The sequence below is a fragment of the Antennarius striatus genome, chromosome 15 (assembly GCF_040054535.1).
Source record: "Antennarius striatus isolate MH-2024 chromosome 15, ASM4005453v1, whole genome shotgun sequence".
In the NCBI taxonomy this organism is placed as follows: Eukaryota; Metazoa; Chordata; class Actinopteri; order Lophiiformes; family Antennariidae; genus Antennarius; species Antennarius striatus.
Genome location: NC_090790.1, coordinates 5566565 through 5588193, shown reverse-complemented (window position 1 = coordinate 5588193; position 21629 = coordinate 5566565). Strand labels below are relative to the sequence as shown.

The 21629-nt window shown below is 39.7% G+C and overlaps 1 protein-coding gene across 1 annotated transcript in view; it reads left to right on the top strand.

Moving 5' to 3' along the window:
* The window catches only part of arrdc1b (arrestin domain containing 1b), a 38021-nt gene that overhangs the window by 5393 nt on the left and 10999 nt on the right, over window positions 1–21629 (top strand). The window contains exon 2 of the mRNA XM_068335319.1: window positions 18286–18396. Within this exon, the coding sequence (XP_068191420.1) occupies window positions 18286–18396 (111 nt within the window). The remainder of the gene's footprint in view (window positions 1–18285; window positions 18397–21629) is intronic.

The following is a 21629-nucleotide window of genomic DNA, read 5'->3' as shown; positions in this document are numbered from 1 at the left end:
CTCACCTTTGCTGCAACTCCAGCCAATACTTGCTGTGGCACTCTACCAATTCCACACATTAAGATCAGCTTACTTATCAAGTTCTTTTCAGCCTGTCAAACAAATGTAATCATATCCTCCATGGGTGTGGAGAGCATGTTTCAGTGTCTGATAAACTACGAAAGAGATGTTTTGAGGGTCAATGTCAGCCTGAGCTTCAGGCTGGAAATTTGTAACAGAAAGACTTAATTGAGTTACATCACAGGGAAATGGAGAATTGTTTGGAGCTTGACCAGACCATAACTGAGGATACTGCTTTAATTTTGATAATTAATTTTGATCATTAATTTAGCTTAATTAAAATGCACTGTTTGTTTGAGTGAAATTATAAATCCCTGGAGAACCATTTTAACTTGCTCCAATGTTTTGATGATTCTCATTATTGATGATCCAATTTAAAATGCTACAGAAGTTATCTTGATCTCTGTCACTACAAATACGAGAACTGATGGTCTGTTTTTCAAGACTAGGGCTGCATCATTGTTGAATGTCTTTAGAGAGATGAGAGAGGAATACGTATATAACCACAGTTGGTTATTAACCAGTCTCACAAATAGAAAATAACACAATCATTAAGCTCTAGTCACTGAAGCCTGATACTTCACTCTCCTGGCCAAATCCTCTTTGACCTTAGTCAGGTTTGCTGGTTCCTCTTTTTTTTATTCAGGCTTAAATAAAAGTGCTCCAATTGGTGACATATTACAATTGAGTTCCGTGGTCATTGTTGAGTCAAAACATTTGGACATCACCATGTGTTTCCTTTAAGCGTGTCTAGTTAAAATCCGACAACAGCTGTGTTTCGTTGCTCTCTTTCATGTGTGGTGTCTAACTGTAGACACCACACCTTCGACCACTTACCTCTTTCCCATCTGTTGCTTTCGAGTTACGGTTGGCCATGCATATATTGATGAGGCTTTCAGGCTAGAGGTAAATAAGGTAAGTTTACCAGTGGCTTCAGTACGGACTCACTGTCCACTCTCCCAGTTTTGATATCCAGTATCATTATAATAATACTAAAGATATACTAATAGTATTTTGTAGTGCTAGTTGCTGAGTAGTACTTTTGCCAGTATAGTACTACAGCTACATCTAACACTGCTGCCACTTTGAAGCTCCTCCTACTTCTGTTAGTACAACTTCTACAGCTATCACCCCATTTGCCACTTAGTGCTTGTCAAACTTGGACAATTCCAACAGCTGTATTTATGACACTAAAGCTACCACTGCTGATAATATTGATTTTGAAAACCATATTATACTCTTTTTAATTAATTTCATACAGCTGTCAAAAGTCATCTTACACTGTATTTGGAATGTGTTACCTCAAACTGATCTGTGGTCCTGAATTTCAGCTTGTTGAAAATTGCTGAAATGAACTCCCTGGTGAACACTCTGTTTGTCTGGGCTGGCCATTAAATGTTAATAATCTCCCTCTGTCAATGCCTGCTACACGGCCCTGTTGATGTGCACATGCGCAAGCCACCGTGCATGTGCACATTGGCACTTCTGTTTCTTTTACTTTTGTAACTTTACTAAGTTCTGTCTTATTTCTTTTTTATTTTTCTCTTGTATTTTTCATTTTGTAACTTAATTTATCTATGGTAATCATCTTCACTTCACCATACTCATAAGCAACTGTAAATCAGATAAAAATGTGGCTTATGTGTGTGTGTGTTAGCTATGACACTGAGGATACTCGCACTACATGGACTGAAGCGGAGCTAACTAGTTAGCCAAATACAAGCTGACTTTACTCATGCTCATAAGCAACTGTAAATAAGATACAAACATGTATGTGTGTGTTATGATGCTGAGGACACACGAACATGCGTGCACACACACATAGGCGTGCTACACTAGTTGGCCAAATACAAACAGACCTGAGCAACAACTGAAGAGCTTGTGATGTGTAGCTCCGAACGCGGACATTGCCACTCACTGCTAATTTAGCCTGGACATGAACTTCACCTCTGCGATGAAAACGTTCTTATCCAGGGAGGGTGGGGGGTGTTCTCATGCTGACGGAGCAGACTACGTCTATCACACATTTCAATCATTCCCGTCGTGATGCCACAACCAACGCTGATCTGAATCGAGACATTTCTTTGGACTCTTAGACGACTTTGTGGTTGTACAGTCGGTACTGGACCTGGTTGTTTACAGACTGTAGGAGAAGGTAAGGTTCGGTAGGACAGCTATGTATATGTAGAGACCTGAAAAACGTGTTTTTCATAATAGAGCCCCTTTAAGATGAAGATACTATTCAGGCAAATGATTTTGATTTGTTTTTCTTTGGTGTGATTTCACATCCTACCATGGCCTCAAATTCATTTAGATTTGTGATTAGTGTATTAGTAACTATTCTTATTCTACTCTTTGAATGCTAGAGTAGTTGTTAAAATTATTATTCTGTATAAATGAATAACCTTTAACCAAAGGATTTATAATCTGCAATTTTGGTGTCTTTTGAAGAAGGAACGTGACAGATGATAACTCAGTGAGAATAATAGTGAATATTTCCTGTCATCCTTCTTTTGTTGGTGAGAGACATTGATCCATATGTTCTTCATCAGTCTGTGTTTTTTACCCATAGAAGTCTTGGCTCCAGCTGTTCCCTCTCTACTTGAACTTATCCATGTTTATAATAGTCCAATGTCTTTTGTACTCCATAACCAACACCCTGCTGGTTATTTGGATCTACCATAAGAGGATTATTTGTCACTCCCCTTGATAAGCACAGGCACAGACCCCTGACCACCCTTTCTCTTCCTCTACAAAACTGTCACACTTCATATTTTGAATGAATTTAGTTGTCAGAGAGGCTGTCATTCCTCAATGGAAGTGGAACAAAACTTTGAGTACCAACAAAGAAACCAAAAATAGAACCCTTGACAACTGGGAGATAAGAAGTTGGTTTATGGTTGTGCTGATACGCTGTGAGATGCTTTCTTTCCATCTGCTCTTCATGCATAGCTCTGCTGATAAATATATACAATGAAAGTTAGAAGAGGTTATGTGATCAACCCCATCTGTTCATTCGCCTGCGAGATATTTCATACATTTTACAACAAACTTTAAGCTTGGTGCATGACTGAATTTTGGGCCGAGGCAGAGCTCGGGTGTATTGAGGAGTGTCCAGTTATAGATATGGAGTTTAGAGAACTTTTTCACTCTCTTCAACATTGCCATGTCATGATGACCTGGAGGAAGGCATGTGACCTCTACTGGCTACAGCAGAGCTCTTCTGTTCAACAACGCAGTCTGGATTTACTGGGCAGCTTTCTGGTTTATGTATCACTATTCTCAGAAAAGTGTGTTGAATCAAACTATGATAATTGATTGAGTGATTGGCAGTCTATACACCACATAATATACATAATTGCTTTTCAGATTAGAGTAATTCAATTCCGTTGTCTGAATATCAATCATCAATGGTGTTTTTCCATAACAAGAGAGAAAGGTGTGATCTTGTTTTCCCGCTCATTGTTTCATCATGAACCACATTCTGTAGGTTTGGACTTGCAGTGCATTTAAGAAAGCAAGAAGGAGCATTTGTAAACATTAAGCAATAATCATTATTGTGTCTGATGAGCATCTCGACACATTTCATAGTTTTCAGTTCTGAGTGTATCTTCATATAAAGATTTCTTCATTGGTCTTTGCCTAACACTGATGACTCATCAAGGGCAGCTCAAATACACCTTTATCATAAAACTACTGTGGACCTGAGTAAGTTTGGGACCTCAACTGATAATACATGACTCAACACACTTTCAATCATATCAGCTGCAGTTTTGACTAAATGTATTTTCCACTGGAAATCCTTATGTGATGACAAACAAAATGAGGGTTCGCTATAAATGTAGTTGCTCACTTTAAAGCAGATGATTTATCACTAACTATAATACTGTGAACGCAGTTTTTTCTGTTCCAAAAGATTTAGTTTTTCATTAAAATAAACAAAGTGCTTCAGATTTGACAGATTACAGATCTCAGTTTATTTAATACATCAAGTTATCATGAAGAAAGTTAGACCCAAGTAATACAGTAACAAAGAAGTACATGGTTTTTATGTCATCATTCCGCAAGCAAACCATATTTCACATGTGAATATGTCTAATTGTTATGATGGAGAAGCCAAAGCATTAGTATTGATTTTTGTCTGACACCAACGACACCATCATAAATGAAGCTCTGATGGTGGAGAGCCAGGGTTTACACGCCTTAAGTCCCAAGAAAGCTCTTAAACATCAAGAATGTCACAGTGATGAAATACATGGAGAACTAAATAATTAACTCCATTTTTGTTATGTGGCATATAATTAAAACAATGTGGAAATCTAGAAGCTAATTTTTATCCAATATTTCATTTTGTGATTACCGGTAATTAAAAAATACCTGATAAATAGTGTGTCTCCTCAAGTCTGGTCTGTCTGGATTTGAAGCTAATCCAGGCAGATCGCAGTGTTAGGATACAGATTAAACATCTGCGTGTTGTATTATTATGTAACTACTGCATCAATAATCCTCTTACACATGCTTGCAGGGAGTTACTCTGTAGTTATCATGCATGATCTGTCATTAGTTTATAAAGTTTGTCATGAAACACTTAATAATGTTGAGTGTTGAGATGTGACAGTCTGACCTGAGCAGTGCCATAGCTTCTCTGAGTTCAGGAAGCTGCACTGGCAGGGTGAACATTCAGTTGAAAGATCTTCTCTCGGTGATGGTGAAGCAGAGCAGTCCTTGATGTGGTTAAGGTCTATGTGTGACCATGTCATATGAATCTCATCTTGTACTAATGGGTTCTGCTGCTGCTAAGCTGCTGCAACAGGCTACTAACATATGCTGCTACAAACGTCAGTATCCTTAGCTAATGGAGCTGATGATTGTCATACGCCATACGGCAAAATATGCAGTTATTATTAATTTGTTCAATGTTCTAATTTTACAGTTGTCAGACACCATTATGATGTTAGAGTATAATGAATATGATTAAAGAGCATGTTTTTCAATACAAATCTGGGCTTGCACTAGGAGGTAGTATGACTAAGCCACTGTGGCTTAGTGTAAAAGAATTGAGTAAGCCAGAAAAAGCCATATTCTGTGTCCAAGACAGTGGCTAGCTGTAATAGCAAGTAAAACTTACAAGTAAACATTGAGTAATACCAAGAATCAAATTTATTAAAATCAAAGTGTCCAAGTCAAAGTTAAAATGTCATATAGTCCAAGTAAAACTTATAAGTAAACATTGAGTAATATTTTGTATGACTGTATCTTCACATAGTGAATGCAAGCTTTCAATTGTTGAGGGGTGTAAAACCACACTTGTCATAGGGGGGTGTGGGGTTACAGCCCCCCACATGGGGGATTAGGGGCCCCCCGGGAATTTTTTTAGAAAATGGGGTTGTTTTCCTGCATTCTGGTACATTCTGAGGGCAAAATCTTCTGTTCAGTTTACCTATAAAAATACACTAAAGTCAACAGTTCAAGCTTAACTATCTGTATTTCTATCCTACTTTATGCAGGTATAAGTGTGCCATTCAACAATTGAAAACTTGCATTCACTATGTGAAGATACAAGTAAACATTGAGTAATATTTTGTATGACTGTAAGTTTACTTGGGCTGGAATACATTTTAACTTTGACTTGGACAACACCATTGGTATGCCATAGTTTTTTGTTTTTTTTTTAAATTCGATAATATGATTTTTCATTTCAATTTAAAAAGGCATATAAAATAGCAAGCGAGGTGAATACACATTTACATGCATCGCTGGTTATCCCTGCCGGTCATAGAGATCAAAAGTCTAAGACTACAAAAAGGTATTGATAATATCTTTCATTTACCTTCTGATCGGTCTGTCACCACTCCTACCCCCTCTCAGCATTCACCATTTGCTGATTAATTAGAATTTTAGCGCAAAATCTACTATAAAACACTCTATTCTCATTTTCTTTCCATCGATCGTCCTCACCTTGTCGTACACCAATTTGTGGGTTTAGCTTAGAAAAAAAGAATCTTTTTGTTTTTCATTGGACGAGAGGAGGTCATGACCCGAGTGCATATTTAATGATCGGGAGCGTTCGGGTCACTTCGGCTATTTCCGTCTGCTATTTCCGTCGGCATGCTTCCGCTAAATTCCGTCGGCATGCGGAAATAGGGGCGCCGGTGGAAATAGCGGCGCTAGCGGAAATAGTGGCGCTAGCGGAAATAGCGGCCGAGCGGCGCTAGCGAGCGGCGCTAGCGAGTGCAAAAGTATTAAGTTTTAGCGTTTTTTCCGTAAAAATAAGAACGCCACTGTGGCTACACAGTCTAAAAACCTTGTAGCCAATCTGGACTTTACTTCGCCTATGGCGAAGTGGCGAATGGCTAGCGCAAGCCCAGCAAATAAATGAGATAAAAATGTTCTTGGACAAGAATTATAAGGCCGGATCCCGGCCTATTTCTGCAGTTTGTTTCAGTGATCAGAGACAGAGAATTTAAACTCTGTGGTGAAACAAGTGATTTACATTAATGTACACTCCTTCCCCCTAGAATGACTTTTTATTGTTGTTACTTATTTTAATATACCGCTTCTCCTTTTTTTTTTTTCTTTTTGAGCATATGACTCTGGTAAAAATTTCAGTCATTCAGAATTGAGTTCCTCCTCAGTCTGGAAATCCTGCTTTTTTATGTGGTTCTTCCATGTTTTTGTTTTGTTTTGTTTTTAAGATTCTGGTACAGAGAATGTAAAGCTTAATTATTCCTTTTTTCCCAAAGAAAGAGTTCTTACTCACACTTCCACTTATTAGATTTTCTGACTCCAATCTAATACAGTAAAGTGTAAACCCAAACTTTTGTATGTATCATTACAAATAGCACTACTGCTATACTACTACTATTAATACCATGATACTGTGAGATTATCTGAGATTTTATCATGCTTTGAAAACTCCAATCCAGATTTTGGGCTTACTGTTTACATGACATCACACCTCATGGTTACAAAACAAAGAGATGTGTTGGACAGGAAGTTGGACATTTTATAAGTGGATCTCTGATACTAAAAGTATTTTTCCAACAAAGAAACACATTCAAGATGACGGAGATATTTCCTCTCAAGCTAAAATCCCAAATGATTGGAAACTCAGAGCAGCCTCTTGTTTTCAATCAGAATCTTTTCTTTTGAGAAATAAAGTGGTTTTAAGTGTAGTGGAAACACAAAGTAAAATTAAAATAACTGTAGAAGGAAAACCTTTACTTCTTAAACTGTTTTTGTGCCTTCAAGCATGAACAGAGGCCAAGAAGAATACAATAGTTCCTGCTTCAGCTGAAGCAGATTTCATGCAGTGTTTCTGTGTCTTACTGATCCTGCAGAGGTAACTCAGGACTTGTCTGAACGAACAGCGTTGGCTCTGTTTTGCTGCAGGGGATTCCCTTACAGTCAGGACTGATAGATCATGAGATCAGGTAACAATGTTTGACGTGTCTCACTGAGACTCATTAGAAAAGAGACAAAGGAGGCAAAAGTTGTAAAAGAGAGACTAATTGTTTACAGCGCTTAAAGATTTCATGAAAGTAGTGATTTTAGCATCAGATTACTTTGATGTTCTTGGATGTATGTAGTGAAAGTTGTGACCTTTGGAGAAACTGGGAATATTTTACCAAACATTTCTAAATATTCAGGAAACATCACTGGTCTCTGACATGTCCTACTTTTCTTGTCCTTCATTGCCACTACATTTAAAAAAAGATCTCTTTGAGCCTTTTCCATCCTTCGTCTGAATACTGATATTGTTGGTTTGAGTCTTCCAAGGACATCGACAAAACAAATAGTCATCTTAGTGCTGCATCATTCTGTTGGAAATGAACATGTTGTCCCTGCATGACTGGTGCAAGAACAGGGTGAATTCTCCATCAAAATTAGGCCAAGTCTTCACAAACACATCTTTGCTTAAAATTCAGCCCTAATTAACTCCAGCTTTTAATATAGCATTGAACCACTGCATGTACATGGGAATATATTATTGAAAATATTAAAAGGAAGTCCATATAATCATTTCACGACAATAACAAAGTTAAATAATATACTTATTGTTTGTATATACTTCAGTGCGCATGCGCAAGTGCGTACACCCGGGAACAGCTGATCAGGCTATAACCGACCAGCATTGTTCCTACTCCAATGCCTGCTGACATCTCAGCGTTGCAGGGGAAAAAGAAACCAGCGGAGGAGAGAGACCAGGAGGAGACAACTGATGTGTTTGGAGAGGAGGAGATACAAGTCATGTCTCCCTAGAGTCATTATGGGCAATGTGAGATCGCTCAGTAATGGATAAATGGATGAGCTAACTCGACTTTTCCGCAGTCAAAGAAAGTATCGGGAATGCAGTTTGATGTGCTTCAGTGAAACGTGGTTACGCAAGGACGTCCTGCATAACTATTTAAGACCGGCAGGGAGCGACAAGAAAACAGGAGAAGGACTTGCCTTGCTCGTCATCAACAACAGGTGCCATCCTGCTCACATCACCACCAAAGTGCACATCTCCGACCCAGACATTGAACTGTTAGCTGTTGAGCTTCGTCCGTATTATCTGCCACTTGAGTTCTCTCATGTACTGGTGGTTGCTGTGCATGTTTCTCCGTCCGATAACCCTACATATGCGTGTAACCTCATCTGTTCCACCACTGTGTATTTATGCACCAAGCCCCCGAACGCAGCCATCTTAATGTCGGGGGATTTTAATCATGTACCACTGGAAAAATCGCTTGCTGACTTTACTCAGTATGTCGACTGTCCTACCATAGGGGAAAACTTTGTACCTACTGTATGCAAATGTTAAGGAGACATACATCTGCACCACCCTCCCCCCGCTGGGTAGGTCTGACCCCAACCTGGTACTGTTGAAGTCTTCATACGAGCCACTGTTGAAGAGACAGCTGGCTAACACTACCACCTTGCGGAGATGGACAGATGAGGCATACGAGACACTCAAAAACTGTTTCGAGGTGACGTGACGGACTGGTAGACAATGTGAGCCACGTGGGAAGGACCTCTACGAGCTCACTGAATGTATTACAGACTACATCAACTTCTCTGTTGGCTCCACTGTGCTTGCTCAAATCTGAACACAAAGGCCTGGGCAACAAAGGATGTGATAGCCATTTTACATGACAAGAAGAGGGCTTTTAGAGCTTTGAACAAGGAGGAGAGGAGAACCATCCAATCACACCTTTAGAATAAGAGAGGAAGCTCCAGCAAAGAAACACTAGAAAGGTGTGGAATAGCATGAGGAGGATCACTAGGTACAGATCAAGTGTTGACAAAGGACTTGATGGCACAGCTGATTGGACCAACAAACTTAATCTGTTCTTAAACAGATTTGACAGTGTGATGCCCTCACCCCTCGCTGATCCTGACCTTCCTGTAAATAGTACTCCTCTTGCTACCTCAAGTACACTTGTGCATCCTGCTGTTGTCAAAGCTGTACTATCTGTAGTGACTATTATACCAAAACAGAGGTGAGAGGAGAACTAAGACGTCTTCATTGTGAGAAGGCTGCAGGTTCAGACGAGGTGAGCCCCAGGGTGCTTAAAGCCTGTGCCTCTCAGCTGTTTGGGATACTTCAGTAGCTGTTCAACGTGAGCCTGAGTTTTCAAAGGGTCCCTGCAAGGTGCAAGACATCTTGCCTAGTTCCTGTACCTAAGACGCCACATCCAAGTGGAGCGAAGGATTACAGACCTGTAGTGCTGACCTCCCGCATCATGAAGACCCTTGAAAGACTCGTCCTGGAACATCTCTGACCCCTGGTCCAACTCCACCTGGACCCTCTGCAATTTTCTTACCAGCCCCGTGTTGGAGTAGAGGACGCCATCATCTACCTGCTGAACCTTGTCTACTTTCAGTGGTCAATGTGGATATTGTGGAGGACTACAAGTACTTGGGGGTCCACATTAACAGTAAACTAGACTGTGGGAGGCACATTGACGCCCTCTACAAAAAGGGCCAAAGCTATCTTCTCTTTCTGAGGAGACTGAGGTCCGTCAAAATATGCAACACCATGCTGAATGTGTTCTACCAGTCTGTGGTGGCCAGTGCGGTCCTCTATGCTGTGGTGCGCTCCTCTATGCTGTGGGGCAGTGGTCTGAGGGTGGTGGACGCCAAGAGACTGGACAGACTGATCCACAGGGCTGGTGACATTGTGAGTGTGAAGTTAGACAGTGACTACCACCCACTGTACAGGACACTGATGGGACAAAGGAGTACCTTCAGTAGTAGGAAATCTTTTCTGCGTGTGGCCATCAAACTGTACAATACCTCACTTTAGTGTGCAGTGACGGAGAAATGAAGTGGCAGTTATTGTTACTGTCTTGTATCTGTATATATGTACTGTTTATAATTCTTATATATAATTCAATCTATTTACCAAGTTAAATTTAAAAAAAAAATCTCTAATCTCCTTGCTCTTTTTTAAAAAGGTAATACAGTACAAATGTAAGGTGGTTTAATATTAGTATGCAGAGGGTTCATGAACGTTTAAATTACCGTAAATAATAAAATAAATAGTTCATCACTATATCGCGGAATTTTGTTTTTCACGGGTGATCCTGGAATGCATTAACTGCGAGTAACGAGGGATTACTGTGTATATATGTGTGTGTGTGTCTGTGTGTGTGTATGTATATATGTATATCCCACCTATATATTTGAATAAGCTCACCTGAAATCCTCACACTGTCACGCTTCTGGCATCTACCCGGAAGTTCGGGCCGCTAGCCGAGTTAGCTCCAGTCTTCACATTTGTCCATGTCTCCCACTTACGGAGCCGTTTTGGCTCTGTCAAACATAGCGGTTTATATTCTTTGATAGGGACGGACCTCACGTTGTTGTATGGGGAACCCTGATGCTTTATTCACCAGCACCGAACTCATGAAGCTGCCGTCTACCCGAGTGGCCAGACCGTAATGCCGAAGCGGTCTTCATGTTTGTCCGTCCCACACACACGGAGCCGTTACAGCTTTGTCAGGCACAGCGGTTTGTTTTCTTGTGACGGCGAAGAAAAAAAAAGAAAACAAGGTCTGATATTATTGTTTTTTATCGTGGAATTTCCACAGGTTCCACCTAGCATATTTTGGGCATGAGCATCACCCGATGATAACCCAAAACAAGGATAGTTTATAATTCAACTGTTATTAAATGACTGCAGAGCTTAAATTACACCATCTTATCATACAGGTACGACTGCTGGGGTGCTCCATGCTGGAATGAATAAATATCACCACGTAGACCCTCAGTCACGTCTAACATTACTCATGCTCATGACCCACTTCAGGCTGCAATCTCAGATGTTCAGACACAGTTTGTCTGTTTTGTCTGAGAGGTCGAGGGTTTCCTCACTCAGCTTTGTTCTCAGAAATTTTAGACTTTAACCAAACTCACAGAGGCTCCTTTGTGCTTTCAACAGTCAGCTGAAACTAAGCCCTGTGCAATCAGCGTAAATAAGGAAGTGTCATTATCAGATCAACTTCCCAGCATTCATCCCCACCAAATCCAGCACTGACTAATTTCTCACATGTCCTGATGCAACAGGAAGCAAACTTTGACAACGGTTTCATTTCACATTGTTCAGAAATAATTTTTCACTGTAGAAGGTGAACAGTTGCTGCTTAAGCAGTGCATCTCACAGCAAACATGACTTTCTGGAAAATGAAAATGAAACTTGTTAGTTAACACTCAGTTGATCTTAGAAAAACTGCAGCAGTCCTTCCTGGTGTTTTCTCCATCGCTGATGTTTTAACATGTTACTCACATGATAACATGATAAAACATGTTCACTGTTTTCTTTGTTTTCTTTGTTTGTTTTCTGAATGCATTTCCTGGATTTCCGATGATTATTAGGTTTAATAAAAATATAAAATAATGATTTTTTTAAAATACATTTTGACTTTTCAACTCAAAGACACTGGTATTACTTCAGATGTCTGGCTTTTTATTTGTAACATAGTTCTAATGTCATTAGTGTGGCTTGAATTGTTTCTCAGCCATGCAGAAATGTTGTCTTAAAAGACAATTAATAGACAAACTAAAAAAGCCTGCACATCCTGCACTGGTACTGAAACACTCTCTTACAGACTCTTTTTTCTTTTAAGCTGTTACTGTTCATCCTAAAACTAATCTGAAAGAAAAGCTGTTTTTCTGGCATAGATATCTGATCAGATCTGTAATCCCCGGCACTGCTCCACTTTGATCGGATGCTAGCTCCTAGACGACATTTAGCATTTTCTAAGTTTAGCTTATCTTATTGAAAAAGAATATTTCTTAAAGTATAACTTCTGAAAGGTCTGATTGTTCAGTTAGTACAGCTATTATTGATATAAAACAATACAAAACAGGTTGCGACATGAAGGTGTGTCGTTTCCTCCGTAGAGTCCGTTTCTCCTTCTGTCACTGCTTATGTGTGACATTTATTTCTTGTGAGATGTGAAAACAGGATATTCTTTGCAGATGCACAATGGCACAAATCAGATAACAATCGGATTATATCTTCCTGAATTAACCTTCTTTCACTACGTTACTGCAAACAATCTCAACCCACATCCTCCACAACCCATCAACACACATCAGAGAAGCCTGTGATTCTGTCTGATGCAGCAGTCATGTTAGCTCGATCTGCAAAGTTTCTCACCTGGATGTGTCTGTCCAAACCCTGTGGGCTATAATGAGGAGCAGCACCAGACTGTCGGGTCCAGGCAGTACGCTCTACCTCTGGCTGGGTGTCAGTACCTCCAGCTGGGGGCCCTTCTGTTCCTGGCAGAGGCTCCTGCACTGGTACTTTAGATGTGATCCAAAGCTGCTGGTGCATAAAAAAGCATTCATCTGTATGATTTCAGTGGGACGTTCATCTCAAATTTAATGGAAGGTTGGAGCTTCACAGCCAGTTTCATGTCTCAGCTCGAGTTAGAAACAGAATTGCATCTGACTGATTGCAGTGAAAATACCTGTTAAGCCTCGCCAAACCACAATAAAGTTTGTGTGCTAACTGTAGCTGCTAAAAAGCTGTAGGAAGCTGAACGAAACGTCATCTCTTTGTGTTTTTCAGATACTGAATCCTTTTTCTCACTGTGGTAGTTCAGTACTTGTGAAAAACAATTAACAGTGGATTTTTACTCCCACGTCTTCGGTGTTGGAGGGAAGCATTTTTGATACAGGTTGCCCTGCTGGTCCTGATGTTTGAGCAACAACCATGAATCATGTTTTTGTTGGTGAAATAATAAATTGTTCATCATTATGCTCTATTTTAGGTATTTGTTATAAACATGCTGCATATGTTATACATTTTATGGCTACAGTCAACTGAGAAGCTGGATTCATTTTCTAAAAAAGATGACAAGTTCATTGTTCTTTTATCCACATTCGTCTTTATTTCTACGCATATTTTTAGTTTCCTAATATTCACAAGAGAATGAAGTTATATTGATTTAACAGCATCAGAGTTCCTGGAGTTACTGGAGATGAATTCTAGAAAATATTTTAAAATCTTCCTCATTACGGTTCATGAAGCCCGTGAAACTGTAGGGAGGCCGACTCATTGTTCTGAACCAGAGCGGCCCGTCACTAATGACACAACTGTTCACTGTTCAGCTGTGCTAGAGCCTTTCATCCAGCTGCAGGCGCTACTGATTAGCCCTGCACTGACCTTCCATCGCCTGAATTGTTATAGATATTGCAGACGGCTGACAGGCATATCTGTTCACAATGATGACTTTTTCACATTTTCATTATTTACCTTTGTGTTGGTTCATCTGTGACTTGTCGAAGTCCACAGCTTGCTGTGTAGCACAGAGGTGCTACTCTTCCATGAATAACACATGTAGCAGAGGAGCAGATTGCAGTGTTTAATTAATGGCTAGATAAATGGTTGTGTGAATAGCATAAGGACATTGCTTTTTTCAATGAGCTACGAATGTATTTTTTGGTTTTTACCAACACCACAGGTCCTGCAAGGAAAAAAAATCACAACTGTGCCAGCAGTCCTACTGATATGGTGCATGAAGCCATCTGCTACTTTGAGAAGGTGTGTGTGTGTGTGTGTGTGTGTGTGTGTGTGTGTGTGTGTGTGTGTGTCTGTGTGTAGAGCCTGTCATTGTGTTGTATTTTCTGTAAGCAGTGTCAGTACAAAACTTTCATACAATGACAACAATATGTTGTCAATGTCGTCAACATTAACAATTTTAAAGATGTTTGTGTTTTGGCAGCAGTTCCAATTGCTCAATTGTATTCCAATCTCCAATTGTATTAGACCAGGGATGTCCACACTCTTCCAGCTTTTTAGCTTCAGCTGCTTATAAATGACCAAGTCAAAATTATCTACCGACCATAAAAATGTAAAATATATATTTTGAATAGTGTGATATCAAGGGTAGTGACATCACACTTGTCAGGTAATGGAAGGAGGATGTGGAGGCGAAGCTGAAGATTACGAGTTCAAAAGAGCCCAACCTTGCACCCACAACACGACTAAGTTGAGGTATCCCCAGTAAATGAGTGGCTTTCCCTTGTGTCTAGTTCTAACGAAACATTCTAGAAGTTACATAAACCCTGGAGCTGCAGCTTTGAGGACAGATGTAGCATTTTTTATTTGAAAGCATTGACTGAGCCACTTGTCATTATATAATTGGTTGTTTTTCTAAATGGTTTAGCTAGAAGAAAAAAACTTCTCTATCAGTTTATATTTCTGGTTTGTTCCTAAAGTCTCGGAATAATGAGTCCAACGCTTCAGCAGAATGCCTCTTTTGTCACATGTCCATCTTGGAAGGATTTCTTGTGTTTAAAGGTGAAGTGACTCACCTGGAGTGATGTTCCAATGGTGGCCTTCATTTTGGGAGAAAAATAAACACTGTTTTTAAACTGAGATTTTAGTTCCTACAAATTTCTATGTCTCAGCTTACTTTTCAAAGGGAAGTTAATGTCGTAGTTTTTAGGAACAGTCCGACAATGCCACTCCACATTTCCCTACGTTGGAAGCACATGTGTGTGGTGTGGTGACCGGTATGTCAAAGATCCGATGTCAGGCTGAATGTGTGTCCATCCAGTCACAAATGTCAAAGTGCCAAAAGGATGAAGCCTGTCATCCATATTGTGTTCTTTTTGAATGTCGTGCGATCTACCAACACCACCTTTGTGATCGACCAGCAGACCCCTGGGAATAATTAGCCCCTGGTGAGGAATGCTGTTAGTCAGTGGGTCAGACTGCTGTGGAACTGATGTTGGTGTTGGTGTTACTGCTGGTTTTTGGGGCTGCTAACGCCACCAGCAGGCTGACATTGTTTCCTCTTCCTCTTACTGATAGAGCTCTCTTCCTGTTGTGTCAATGAGGTTGACTGTTTTGGTTGTAAGCAAATAAAAATCATTGGAACAAATATTCCTTTAGGCTGAAGTTAAAGACAGGAAGTCTGGATAACAAACTTTCAATCAGAACCATTTATATTGTCGTGTCCTCGGTGGCTGTGTGGCCATCTGTTGCCTGCAGACGGTTTCTGTGTGTTTTGTGCAGCTGTTGTTCCTTGTCTGGTTTGGATCCTGAAGCTTTTCATATTTTTAATACTGATGGTTTGTTCAGAAAAGTTGGTTGTTTCTGTCTTTAATAAGAACTGACCTCCGTCTGAATGCAGATGGGAGTGACCCGTGTCGCGTCTGGTGCACTTCTTCTGCCCTGATGTTCTTTCAATATGATGAAAGCTTAATGGGGGGGTGTTAGTCCCATCCCTGAGATGACAGCGGAGGGTGACGGCGCCAAATGAATTACTGTTAACATACTTGGAAAATTCTTACACTCTATATACTGTATATTACACAAATGTACAGGCCAAAACACACACACATCCACACAAAGGGCCTTTAGACATGCAACAATCGGAGAAAGGGTAGATCAATGGGCAGCCATGTTGCTGGGAGCAATTTTCGGGGTTCTGTCCCTTGATCAAGGGCACCTCGGCAGCAGAGGTTGTCTGTCTGTGTCTTTGTCTGTCTGTGACTGTCTGGCTGTTTGTCTGTCTGTCTATCATGGAATACTGAGATTATACTGAGGGCATCTCTGTTTAATCCCTTGGCTTCTGTTACAGTTTTGGTGTGCGTATGCGTATGTGTGTGTGTGTGTGTGTGTGTGTGTGTGTGTGTGTGTGTGTGTGTGTGTGTGTGTGTGTGTGTGTGTTGTCAGGGACTTTTCATTTCCTCACAGACAGATAATCGGTGACTCCAGAGGGATGGTGAGGGGCGCTGCAGATAGAGGCTGTTTCCACTCCGGTGCTGTTCCTGCTGCTCGCCTCTCACTGCAGTTCTTTTCTTTGATGGTGGATGTTGATGAATGCATGCAGCACTGTTGAGAAGTTTTTAATGTTTTTTTCTTTTTTTGGGAGTAAAACAAAACAAAGGGGCTTTCTCCAGACCTGATGCAAACAATGGTGATCAGGAGTGCAGAGGAGTTGGTGAAATATGAGCAATAAAGACGGACAAGAATTGTTACTACACCAAAGATCAGCACAACAGAGTCACTTCAATATTGAGAGCTGTACAATTTTGGACACCTCAAGTATTTCATGGAACAGTCAAAAAAATCAACATCATTGATGTCAGAAACATGGATTAATGAACAAACAAAAAAACGAACAAACAAAAAAACAACATGTATTTGTGATAACATGGGCTAACATTAACTTGAGACTTTAAACAGCATGTTGACATCTTTTAACAATATAATACCATGTGAAACTGTTAAAGTGTCTGCAACAAACTGGTTAATTCTTGTATAAACACTGTCTGCTGAAAGAGGTTAATATGATCATCATATTCTTGTGGAGAACACTGGCAAGGTCAACTTCTTATTTTGACTATCCATGATGTTAACAAACCTTGTGTTCCTAGGAAGAATGTAAATACGGTTATACTCTAGGGTAAAATGCTAATATCTGGAAGTGGATAAGGGTATGAACATCTTTCAAAATTCAATGTATGAGCTGGTTGAAGACTTTTAATGTCTGAGTTTGTTGATTATATTTTCTAATGAGAGAGATGTTTTGTTGATAATTTAGGGGATGGGAATCTTACAAGCCAATGGCTTCTACCCGTCAACCCTTTTTTTTTTTTTTCGGATGTTGCTGATGATGTTTCAACACTGATGAAAGTGAAATATGTTGAAATAACATGTCTGGAAAGAAGAAAAATGAACTGAATAAACAAATAAATAAATAGATAAAATATACCTACCATAGCTTTTCATTGGTTATAAAAAAAAAACAACCTACCAGGGAGCATTTATTGAAAGACATGCATAGTTAGTTTTAACAGCTTTTTGCGTTCATTTTGCTTCTGCTCACTTCCAGTCTTTTAATAGGTTGTTAATAGTAGCTTATTTTAAATTTTATTTATACAACCTGAGTTTAGATGTAGATACAGTATAAAGGAAGAAAGAAAGGTTCAGTCGAAAAGGTCTGTCTTTTTACGTAATATTTGCTTTCTTGTGTGTTTTTGATGTTTTTGTTATCACTTGAACATGAAGTCAGTCAAACCTAGAAGTATAGGGTCGTATAAAGAGTGATCATCATCAGCGCTCTGTTAACGTTACTGCAAATATCACAGCTTGTGTGATAGTTTAACGTCAGGGTGTGGCTTTCTGATCTTGATTGCTTCCACATATTTGTTCAAAAACAAAGATTTTCACTCACACAAAGGGTGTTAGCTACACACGTACGATGTTTGATGTCACTTCAGGCCCGCAACGTTTAAAAACTGCCATGATTTTATCACCTCTGTTGTCTTCTTTAAATCTTTTGATTTATTCACTTTTGAATAAATATACGACTTCATGGTCCAAATGGGAACTGTTTTTTTTTAAACAAGTGTAACTTTATGTCGACTGCATTTATCATACAGTGAATTTAATATATTTACTCTTTAAGAAAATCAAAAGAGCATAGATAGATATATTTTATTTATACCAAACTGGGAAATTTGAATGAAATTTGAAGTAGAACATAGGCAAAATGATTATATGGAAAAAAATTTAGTCATTAACTACAAATATTTTGTCTCTTAGAAACTGTTGATAAAAATCTGAAGCTCAAAAAGTAAAGCCAGCTGTTATTTGGAGCTCTATGGTGGTCATGTTGGAGGTTTAGCGATCCTGCAGTAACACCAGCTGTAAATAAAAGAACCATTTCCTGTCCGACAGCAGATTGACTCCTGTTTTCTCTCCTCTTTTCTCAGCCATCAAGGTCTACTGTCAGGGCTCTTGTGGGATCTCCAATAAAATTAATGACAGCTCCTGGATGCTGGAGGAGCAGTACTTTAACAGCACGTTGTCTGTTGCTGACAAAGGTGAGGACTCAATAGAAGAAACCTTCCAGACCACATATGATTTTCCTGAATAATTTCTACTTATAAGAAAACCATCTTGTAAATACTGAAATGAATGGAAACCAGTGGCTATAGGGAAGAACATACTAAAGGCAAAATGTTGTCATCGTGAAATCACTACTGTGTACCTTAAACAGCAGAACCCAGCACATGTGGCCGTGTGTATTCCCATGCTGACATCCCATGAATGAAATGAACTGTTTTATCTCTCGCCTCTGAGAGCGTGGACATATCAGCACCTCCACATTTCTGCTGTTACACCATATCCTGTGAGTAGAGCGTGCTGCTTCTCACTTCATTTGCTTTATGGGGAATCTGCTGCTTTATCTCACCGAGGCAGCAGCAGGTTTGTGCAGCCATGGAAGAAATGATGAATTATTGCCAGTCTTGTAAAGGACGGTAAATCCTTCTTTCCTAATGCCGCCTCGCCTGAACTGAAACACGGTCATCTGTTAGAGGTTCAGAAATGTAAACCCGTTGTCTGTGCACGTCATGTCCTGCTGCACAGATGTCAGGCTCCCCAGCTGCCTGAAGCTTTTGTTGAGCTTCAATTTTTTTGTACTTGTTGGTAACACCCACCGCCATGAGCAGAAATGTGCCTTGCACACATAAAATCTCTTGCAGATGCAAAGCCATGGTGGAACTTGGTGACAGTCGTTAGAGCATGAAATCCATAGCAGTTAAAAAACCGAGAAAATGGTTCAATATTCAACTCTCAGCCTGTGATATATTACCCATACACTCTGTTAAAGTATACCACATTGCTTAGGTGCATTGCTGCAGTCCAGCATGACTGTTCTGTGGAAAGGCTTCCTCAGGCATCCATAGTGTTCCCTTCACTCTGCCTTGTGGTTTGTCATTAAAGTAAACCTGTTTGTACTGTGAATATCATCAGGTATGTTGTTATTGGACTATTTTTACAGGAAGGTATTCAGAATATTCTGACCTCCTCAGCTACAGTGCCTTGCGAAAGTATCCCCCCTCCCCCCCAAGAACTTTTTTTTGACATTTTGCCACATTTCAGGCTTCAAACTTAAAGATAACAAACTGAAAACATTTTTCAAGAGTCAATAACATGTGAGACACAATCGTGAAGCGGAATCAAATTTATTCAACATTTTATATTGTGTTTACAAATAAAAAACCGAAAAGTAGGACGTGCAAAGGTATCGGCCCCCTGTTCTCTCAGCTCAGCCAACCAACTCCAGAAGTTCCCTGATGACTTCTGAATGATCCAATGTTGACCTAAATGACTAACAATGACAAAGAGAGTGCTCTGTGTGTCATTTGGTCTCACATTTGTTATGTATAAAAATTGTTGGTGTTTTTTCACTATCGCAACTAACATAGTTTCCTTTGTGTTGTTTTTGACGTGAAGACAGATGGTCAGGAGGAAACAGAACTGTCTGAAAACATGCATACAGACAAACAATGTCAGAAAATACACAATAGATAACATTAGTGTTTAATCTCAAATTAAACTTGAGAGTAGGATTAAAGTTATTGAATTCCTCATGTATAAAGAGTCCACATTACACCATTGTTTTAAAAGATACAAAAAAAATTGCATTTTGGTGCATTAAAATATTTTAAAAACAGTCTAGTTTCATGTTGTGATATCCAGTTAAAATGCAGCCTGTGGGCAGAGGCTTTCTTCCTTACTGTTCCTTGGTCATTATGAATCTAATAAACTTACAGCATCAGGGTACAGCTTTCCTTAATGATTAATATTGTATAAGTTGATATTGAAATGAATAATATTGTGAAACTATTGGGTAATATTTTGAAAGAAAATGATATCGGCGTCTCTAAACTCACTCTCTTTGTTTTGTGGTGCTCAACTTGTAATTAATATGCAAAGAAAGAGTGACACTCATTGAGTGTATCAGCACACACACACACACACACACACACACACACACACACACACACACACACACACACACACACACACACACACGAGTGTGCAGTAAATGGCAGACATTCCAAACTTCCAGCAGCATAAATAATTCATGGCACACCCTCTCCATGAGATCCCTTTATCTGTCATTTTTCTTCATCCCATTCACTTTCTAAAATGGACTGTTCTAACCCCCAAGGACCGACCAACATAAAGGCTGATAGAGGGAACCCCCCCCCCCCCCCCCACAGTGAATGCTGACTGATAATGTGGTATGCCACAGATGCTTGACGGTTGGAGGAGAACAGTGATGTCAGCATCTGTTTTTTATCCTGTCACTGCTCTCCAGTAATGACCCTCAGGGACAAAGGATGTCCCTCCCAGTGCAGCCGCGTGACTGTGGCTTCAACGCCAACTTGTTTTTATCCATCTGGCATATAAATATCACACACACACACACACACACACAGGCACACACACACACACACACACACACACACACACACACACACACACAATGCATCACATTCAGACAACGTAAAACTAATTAAGAGTATAAAGACTCAAAGGTCTGACACCACGAGGGTCACCATGTGGTCTCACTGCTCACGCTCAGGTTAGGCTTTCTTTGAACCACCGTTTCATGGTTTATTATTCATATTTGAAGATCTCTTGGTTATAAAAGCAAATGTCAAGGCCAGTTCATCAGTTGGCATTGACAGACGTGTAACCTTACGTCAGACACTAATATTATTTACTGTTAGGATCAATTTAAGTTTATATCAGGTGTTATTTGTGTTGAGAGCAGCTCTAATCTGTCCCAATGATTTGCATTTAATCAGTAGTTCCTATCTGTACCTATGTTAGCCTAGCTGTCTGCTATTAAATGTAAAAACTGATCACAAAACTATTGTAACTGTATCGGTCCTTGAGAGCTTCCTCTTGTGGTAAACATGATGGACGTGAACTCACACAGGACTCACCCTCAGGAAACTGAAGCCCACAGAAAAAGTTGCGCCCGTCCCTAATGAGATGAGACACGTTGCTGTCTAGAAGAATTTAATTGGGCTGTCAGTTTGTCTAGAGCAATAATGGCCTGTGGGATGGAATGAAAAGGACCTTACTGATGTCTTCTGCTCTTGTAATCAATTTAACTGAGTTTATCGAGTTAAAAGCATTTAACGGTTTGTTTATTTATGAACATTTTGTCATATTTCATTGATTTTTGCTCTTTGAAACTTCATTCTCAGGATGTAGTCAGTGGTTGAAGTTAAGAATGTTGATGATCACAGAC